General features: G+C 34.5%; 1 protein-coding gene across 1 annotated transcript in view; it reads right to left on the bottom strand.

Moving 5' to 3' along the window:
- ABCC9 (ATP binding cassette subfamily C member 9) overlaps nucleotides 1-9,418 on the bottom strand; it is a 129,440-nt gene that overhangs the window by 21,311 nt on the left and 98,711 nt on the right. Inside the window, 4 exon segments of the mRNA XM_017888598.1 lie at nucleotides 1,831-1,909; nucleotides 2,967-3,097; nucleotides 4,349-4,469; nucleotides 5,311-5,412. Of these exon segments, the coding sequence (XP_017744087.1) occupies nucleotides 1,831-1,909; nucleotides 2,967-3,097; nucleotides 4,349-4,469; nucleotides 5,311-5,412 (433 nt within the window).

Genomic DNA, 9,418 nt, shown 5'->3' with positions numbered 1-9,418 from the left:
AAAAAAAAAAAAAAAAAAAAAAAAAAAAAAAAAAAAAAAAAAAAAAATCATGTGTCTCTACATAATATACACATTTGGTGACGGTTTGTCTTTCTTATATATTTCTCCTAAAAGAATTCAGAGTTTTAATTCTGTTTATGTGATCATACCAACCAAAAAGTACTTTTATCCCGTCCTGAGTCCTTTCCCTTCTAGTATTCCCTTTATCTTCCTTCCCACTTTATTTCTCTCCATGGGATTTATCAGAATCTGATATTCTATATACCTTTACTTATCTTTTATTGTCTGTTCCCCAACTAGGATATAGGCTCTTTAAAAACCTGGATCTTTGTCATTCACTCCTGTATTGATTTAATAGTACAATGCATTACAAATAGAGAAGTACATTCTGTGATATGAATATCAAGTTTTAATAAATTTCTCCATACTGCATATGGACTTAGAGAGATTTGTGCAGTGTTGATGTTGCTTCTCCACCATGATATATGCAGTTAATCATACCACTTTTGTGCAGAGACCATATTGCCTTGTGAGATAAGATGTCAGGCTCAGAATGGTAGCTACAGTCCTTTTACCAGATAGATTTAGAGTAGACAAGATTAGCTTAACCTATGTCTTTCAGGAATAATAGATCAGAAATAATAAATTATGTATTAAAATCCTAATAGCCTACTGCTATTAAAAAGAGAATAAATCATTGATAGTTCACATGGGACCTGAAATCACGTGTCTAGACTCACGAGGATCAGGCTAACCTAACATGATCGGTCATAAACACAGTGTTTTAATGAAAAATGTCAATTGATTTTTGATCACTTAATTGCCTTATAACTTTAATCCCACTGAAAGTCCTTAAAGTGTCTGTGCATTATTACTAGCCATGGAAAAAATAAGCTACTAACCTCATAACAGGAGTTTACCTTATTCCTGAATCTAAACCCCACAGATATTACATTTACTATAGTTCCATGTTGTTGTTCATAAACTGACCTCTTTTTCTCACAGAGCCGTTGTATAGATTAAATTCAATAATATAAACTGTCAAGTACAATAAACATGCAAAGTACTGTAATAATCATAATCATTACATATAATAATAGTAAGCACTCCTTGTACTGTCAAGTACACTAAGTTTGATCAAATCATTGCTGGATCCTCTTTCATTCAAGATACTTTATGTGCTGGGCTATTTATACGTCACTTCATAGACTAAATAATGGGACTTCTTTTAAAAAAAAGATTAAGTTATTTCTATGCTCTTGTGTATCATATTATTAATAATTTGGTGGATGAATGTGTATGTTTTGTGTATGTTGTTATCATGAGCTTTATCACTTTGCAGCAAAGGTTGCCTCCTCACAAAATGTTCAGTGTCATTAAGCCATGTTATTAAGCAGATGATGGTAAGAGTTACGTACAAAAATTTAAAATGCAGACTACTTATCTCCTTGTACTTTTTTCCTTTGTTGGAAAGAGACATATGTTTAATCTAAAGGAAGCAAGGCAGTTGTCCTCCCTCTTTCTTTCTCTTGAAATTCTACCTCCACCTACTGCTATTCAAAGTGGGTGGTCTTGTTTTCATTTTACCAGTTTATTAAAATGCTTTAGCAATAATGTATAGACACGAGTTTAAGGTTCATCATTTTATTTCCCCAATTCTATGTCCTTTATTTACTTTTGAGCTGTTTATTTGGGATATCTACCTTCAACCATGTGTAGAGCACAAAGTCCTTATAAATATTTGCTTTTTATTTCTGCAGGATTAGGTAAATTGATTTTTTTAAAGGAAAGCACCACATGGCCACTTAAAAAATTTAGTTAGCAACTCACCATCAAATATATCAACCATTCTGAAGAAAGCCAGAGATAACGATGATTTCCCACTGCCAGTGCGACCACATATGCCCACCTATGAAAACAGCTGTCACTCAAAGAGAAGAGGACTCAGACAAAGGACAGAAGATAAGCTTGTTTTATTTTTTAACTTAAGATATTATGATAAAACTGTAATTATGTTTAAATAGTTACATTTATAGTCACCATTTTTTCTTAGGTCTACATTATAAACTATTATCAAGATAAAAACAGGCTGGGCACAATGGCTCACACCTGTAAACCCAACACTTTGGGAGGCTGAGGCGTGTAGGTCACTTGAGGCCAGGAGTTCAAGACTAGCCTGGGCAATATTGTGAGAACCCATCTCTACAAGAAAATACACAAATTAGCTGGGTGTGGTGGTGTGTGCCTGTAGACCCAGCTACTTGGAAGGCTCAAGTGGGAGGATAGCTGGAGACCAGGAGGTCGAGGCTGCAGCGAGCCGTGATCACGCCACTGTGCTCCACCCTGGGTGAAAGAACAAGACCCTGTCTCAAAAAATAAAAACTAAAAATATGAAAAGAGTCCTCATCCAATCTTCGGTGATTTCATTCTAACTATTTTTATTTCCATGTGATTGCCTTGCTTTTTCTTCGTGGCTTTTTTTCACATTTAATATATTGTCGGACTAACAAATAATGATTCCATATTATCTCAGAAGTTATAGTTTTATAACGAAAAGCAGAATGATTCCATTTTATTCTGCCCACGTATTCTTTTTATGATAACTAAAAGAAGTAATTTGGGGACTAGAGTTATTATGAATGCAAAGGCTCCCAAGGGGATGGCTATTTTGGCCAGGAGCCAGAAGACAGAAATTTTTAAAAACATGCCTATTGTTGACTTTTCTCATCTTCATGGGAGACTAGTGAATTACAATATGACTTGGAGAACATGTATTGTAGACTGATCCTATCTCTCCCTTTTTTCTTTTATGCAGATAATTTGACCTACACCAGGTAGGGAATATTATGTGAGGCCCGTGAGAATATACTTACTTGGCTGGGAAGTATGAAGAGTTTAGGTAGTAAAAAAGCAGACTCCATCAGAGGTTTTATGTAGAGAACAAATAAAATGCAATGATTTCATACCTTTTGTCCAGGTTTGATGTAAGCCTTGACGTGCTTAAGAACAGGTTTCAGATTATTTTCATATCTGACACACAGATCATGTATCTTAATCTCCCCTTCTTGTGGCCAATGTTCTGGAACTTGAGAAGGATCTGGAGGATGGAGTGGGGAAATAGACAGATAGATAATAGGCAGACAGAGATTGATGTAGAAAGAAATGTATACATACCTAAATACATTTATACGTATAGATTTTTTTTTTCTAAATTTAAAGTAATACTGAACGAAACTATGTGGCAGGATTTTTTTAAAAAATTTAAATCATATTCAAATAAACACCTTTTGATTAAGCACTTTTAAGACAGTTTTTTCGTGTTTGTTTCTGGAGCCATAACCATCATCACCTCTCCTTAGCATTCCGTCACTCAATTCTATTCAAACTGGACAGAGATAGTTCTTTTCTGAATTTATTTATTTGTTCAGTCAGTTGGTCATTAAACACTTATGTGCTTTAAATGTGAGAGGTGCTGTGCAAGGTACTGGGAATATGGAGATGAAAGACACAGCTCGAGGTGCTTGCTGTGTCCTTGGGGAAGTGTCCAGTAGGTCAGCACCTACAGTACTACATGGAGGCCCCTTGATGAAGGCAAACCTACGGTGCTAACCTCGGAGGTCCAGGAGGGCTCCAAGAGGAACCAGTGCCTGAAATGAATCTTAGAGGATGGGAGCTGGGGAAATTCATTTTAAATATATGTACATAGGAGAATAAAGAGGAAAAGAAAGCCTAGCATGTTAGTGTGGCCAGAGTAAAAGCGGTGCAGGTGGATGACAAGAAATGAGACAAGATAGATGGACAAGGGTTGGCTAACGAAGGGGCTCATGATCTTAGCTAAGTTTTCTGGATTTTGTCCTTGAAGAGCTAGATGGCTGTTGAAAAACTTAGGTAAAGGAATGCCTTTTAAGCTTGGAGATTTGCATTTAATGAAGATTATTCTGTCCTCAGTATTGAATTTCCTGACAGTTTTATTCTAGCAAAGTTGGGAATCTCAGTCCGTATTTTAAGATCCAAATTTCTTGACACTAAGTTAATAACGTCTTGAGAAAGAGAATTAATAGTTTATAGTTTAGGTCAGCAATTAATGTAATAAAGCCCAAATATTTTTATAAGTCTCTTTAAATATCATTAAATAAATATCTGTTTGGACTCTGGTTTTATCCAAGACTTTTCAGGCATAAATAGTCACATCTTTTCAGGTGTACATAATCAAGCAAAGCCAAGATGAGAGACAGTTTTCTGGATATTGAAGTGGAAAGCAAAAGCAGAAACAACAATATGCCTAACACACACTAATATTTGATTAAAATAAATATTTAAGTGAAACAAACAATATTTAGAGCAATACCCATTGTGCCTTCATAGTTCTCTGACTCCATAGTCAGGAAACTGTTCACTTTCTTCACTGCACCCATCTGGACCTCCAGGTCAGCCAAGTTCCTCACAACCCAATTCAAATAATTGGTTATCTGTGTCAGGTGATTAAAAAAAATTTTTAAATAAATTTAAGTAAGAAGTTGTGGTTAATCACCGGAAATTTTGGAACGAGATAACTTGGACCATTAGTGTACATGTGTGATACAACTCATAAGTGCTACAGAATATTAGAGACCAAGGAGAATGTCATGTGATATATCAGCAAAGAAGGTGTCTGCTCCCTTCAAGGGTCCATAAGCATCACTATTTTGTGAACTGTCCTGATTTCCCCGCATGGTGGATAGTGGTATACACTTCTGTTTGCACTTATCTCGTGTATATTCACATTCATTGTAGCGTCCCCAACTGGGTTGTGTACAACTCAGGACAGGGATCCCAAACAGCCTGGAGAGTACTCTGACCACAAGATCTGAGAAGTTCTTAAAAATTGGTTCACAATGCTAGAAATGAATCCAACCTGTTCTATAAACCTGGGTTTGGGCCCCAATCTACTATTATTTGCAAGATGTAATCTTCTTATGAATTTAAACCTTTCCTCTAACATCCATGAATAAGAGTTGATAATAACTGTAGTAGACCCTCCAACACTGCACAAAATGAGATGTTTTTCCCTTTATTTATTCTTTAAAAAAAGGGATACATGTGCAGAACGTGCAGGTTTGTTACATAGGTATACGTGTGCCATGGTGGTTTGCTGCACCTATTGACCCACCCTCTATAAGTTCCCTTCCCTCACCCCCAACCCCCGACAGACCCTGGTATGTGTCATTTCCCTCTCTGTGTCCATGTGTTCTCAATATTCAACTCCCATTTATGAGTGAGAACATGCGGTGTTTGGTTTTCTGTTCCTGTGATATTTTTATCCATACCTACCGTAAGTGCATACAGAAGACCCAAGCCTACCAATCCAGAATTCGAAGACCCACTAATGGATGCTATAGATGCAGTGAGGACAATGCAGGCTCCCAGATAATCCTTTGAAAAAGCAAGAGAAAATGTTAAAAGGTCACTCCCAAGTTCTTAAACCAAATATTTCAATCAATTTACAGAGGTGATCACTAAGAGAATATACATCATTCCATATGTGTCCTGTTAAGTTTCAGAGGAAGAATACCTAAGATATAGAAGAATAATAGCTTGCAATATTAGGGCTGGAATGGAGAGTGATTCCATGCTCTCACTACACACACACACACACACACACACATATATACAGGATGTTTAGCATATATATATATGGTTATATATATATATATGGTTGTATATATATATATGGGTATATATATATATGGGTGTATATATATATGGGTGTATATATATATATGGGTATATATATATGGGTATATATATAAATATGGGTATATATATATATGATATGGGTTCTGAGAAGTTAAACATCTTGCCAGAAGTTAAGCTATAATTGGTGGCACAATGAGGATCAGATGTAGGGTTTCCTTTTTTTTTTTGTTTCCAACTTTCTACTGCATTATGTTGCCAGACAAGCAATTGCTTTTGGACCTGATGTTCTAGCTCAGATTTCATGTGTGCTTATGTCAGGATTGTGATTAGCTCCTTTGTGTCATGTAGTGAGGCCCTTGCAGAAATTTGTCTCTGGTTAACTTGTTGGGATTTGTATTAGGTTGATGCAAAAGTAATGGCAAAACCCACAATTACTTTGGTTCCAACCTAGTATTTGAACTTTTTGTCAACTATCTGGGCTCAGAGTCTGGGACACTAAACCTACAGATTTCATGTAAATAAGAATAAGGGCTATGTTTGCTCAGACAATACAAGTATGGACGTGTCTTAATGTATTTAAATAGTATATGATTCAATCATAAACTCTTTTCCAAAATTAAAACAATTCTTTAATAACAGCCATAGATTTAAATAAAAGATAGGGACATCTGTCCATTTCCTAATGCTTTCTTTTTATCCCATTTCCCAACATTCTAGGTATTGTTCTGTCTCATCATTCAAAAAAGAAATTCTAAAAACTTCTCATGTTGATGTGTCACACATCACCAAAGCAGATAGAATTTCAGATATGGTCACTTTCTAGAATTATCTCAAGTCTCATTCCACTGATAAAACTCCTTCTCTAGATAGATTTGTCTGTGGTCCCTCAACAACAATCTCACAATTAGATGATAACACATTAATGACAGTAATGGAATGTTGAACATGCTGAAGTCAAAGAATGGAGATGTTTCTCAAATGAGCTCACATGTTTACATTCCTGTCTCTTTTAAAAACAGCTCCAAAGATCAAACTGTTGGAACAACCAGTGATCCCAGCCGTGGAATAAAAAATCTGGGTTCAGACACTGACCTTGACAGTTACTAGTTAATGAGCTTAGACAAGCAATTTAAAACCCTCTGAGACTGTTTCTTCCTTGGAAAATATAAATGATATTTAATTCACAAGGATTTTAAAGGAATAAAATGTTAAATACTAATTAGATTTCCCCATCTCCATGTACCAGAATGTCTTTTTTTTTTTCCTTTGGATAATTTTCAAATGTTTAAAGCAAACTTAAAAATTTGTATGCATCATAAAAACCTCAAAGGTTAAAGCAGGCACTAAAATTTAATTCCATATGGATGCTCATGATCTTTGCAAAGATTAAAGGGAAAAAATCACATAGAGTTAATCCTTTGAGGCAATAAATTCCACAGAGGTAGTAAATACTTCCTTTGATGGCCTCTTCTGGTGTATCCTTCTGTTAACAACTTGCCACACCCCTACTAGATAGTTCTTTCTCTTTTCCTCTTTATTTGAATTAACTACACAGATGCAGAGAATAACCAGTCTGGGTTGCTCTTCTGCAGTTTATACATGCCAAAGTGCTCCCAAATACTTCTAAAATATTTACAGCAATATGAATTTTTTCCTTTCAGCCATTTTGGGTAAAGTTAATACTTTCAAATTTGTGTTATACATTGTTATTTCCACATTATTTTTTTCTAAAAGTCTCATAGAGTTTCTGTAATAAGTTACAGAAAGTAAATTAATACCAGAAAATCCTTCCAGCAAGGTATGTCTGGCTTGACATTAAAAAACATATGTCATCTGTCTTCTGAGAAATTTCTGTGAGTGGTATATATGTTAAGAGTTTGAGGCAAGGTACTTCTTTTATTAATTTCTATTCTCTACCTCCTGTCAGCTGACTTCATTCATTCATTCATACATTCTTTTAAAAATGTAAGTTACATCATATAACTCCCCTGTTTAGAATTAACAGTGCCTTCCTGTTATACTTATAATACATTCAAACTCAGATGGATTACAAAGCCTTATATGATATAGTCTGGATTTTGCACTCTGTCTACTCTGACCTCGTCTGAGATTACTATTCTGCTCCTTCACTATACTCTGACCACACTAGCCTTTTCCCTATTCTTGGGAATACATCAACTTTGTTTCTCCCAATGACTGCCTGAAATGCTTGTCAATAGGTCTTGATACCTGGCTCCTTCCTATCATTTGAGGGTCAGCTCAAATATCACCTCCTTGGAAAAGTCTTCCTTTTCTTGGTTCCTACCTCCAGCCCTGTGGCTCTTCTCTATCCCATCATCCTGTTTTATTTTCCTCAAAGCACTCTGAAGTGTATGAAACAATCTTATTTGCTTGTTTGTTTACATGGTTATTTTCTATCTACTCTCATTAGAATCTACGTTCCATGAGGACAGGGTCTTTGAATTTTTACCATTATTATCTCCAGCAATAGGAATAATGCTAAATACATTGATTGTGAAACTTCAGTACTTCTTTGTGCAGTAAATGACTAGATAAATTCACCCCTTCATAAAACATTCACTGAGTTTTTCTATGAGCTGAGTATTTTCCAACTTAGGACTTCTCCCAACTTTGCTTTTAGGATTTGTACGAATCATTTAAGTCTCCACCAATCTCATTTCCAGGTTTTAAGAGCTGAACATGTAAAGATACTATAAGGGTGTATTTTTTATAAAGTGGGAAGTCCAACACCGAGTTTTATAATCTTTTAACTCCCATGTCCATTTAGAACTGTAATATGAGTCTCTTAAAAAAACTTTGCTATGTTTAAGTGTTATGAGTTATTTCCTTTTCTAAAGCGAAAAGTACTTTTATCTAACTCATGAATTTCATTATTCAGTTCCAAATTATTATATATATATGTTTTACTATTTTAATTGTGGGAAAAAAACTCACAAAATGCTGTTGCTGTGTTTTTTATAAAGAACAGATTTGGACTAGAATATAACAAGGTCATAGCTGACTGAAATATCAAAAATCACTGGGTTTAAATAAATGGAAATTAAAAAGTGGGAGTAATATGAATATAAATATAATAAAGGAAAGGTAAAACATTATGCAGTCAATTTCTGTCTATTAAGTTTAGTTTACTATGGAAATCTTTGTATTCTAAATTGGGCTCCCGAATTCACCCACTGTAAAGAATGACATGGTAGATTTGATTAGAAGATAATTTAAACTATTTTCTGTTGAATTAAAATGATAATTCTGGTAACAGGTAGGTAGTGTTATTCTGGCAAAAGGGCCAGCAAAAGAAGTGAAAACAGATGATGGGAGAAAAAAGAGAAGATTCATCAATAAGTTGTAGTCAATATGTATTTTCTGGGCCCTTTTCACGTGGTTATTGTTTCAAAACTCCTTGTATAATTTTCAGTACAATCACTAGATATTATTAGTTATTAGGCCAGCAATACAAATATGCTCAAATTCATATATTAAAATGTTTTAGAAATATGTTTGACCTTTCGGCAAAAGAAAGATAGTTTTAGAGGTACATTTCATAGCAAACATTTTCAGAAGAGGAACTGATTTTCAAAATCTATAATCTATTAAATTCAAATAGATATTATAGTTTGAAAGCCAATATGTCTATAGTTTAGTACCTGTAACAAAGTTACTTTATTATAAAAACATTTTTAAACTTTCTTTTTTTTTTTATTTTTTTTAATTTTTTTTTTGAGAC

Source organism: Rhinopithecus bieti, unplaced genomic scaffold, assembly GCF_001698545.2.
Source record: "Rhinopithecus bieti isolate Rb0 unplaced genomic scaffold, ASM169854v2 scaffold_15769, whole genome shotgun sequence".
NCBI lineage: Eukaryota > Metazoa > Chordata > Mammalia > Primates > Cercopithecidae > Rhinopithecus > Rhinopithecus bieti.
Note: the sequence above shows the minus strand (reverse complement) of the source record. Positions and strands in the feature narration are given on the sequence as shown.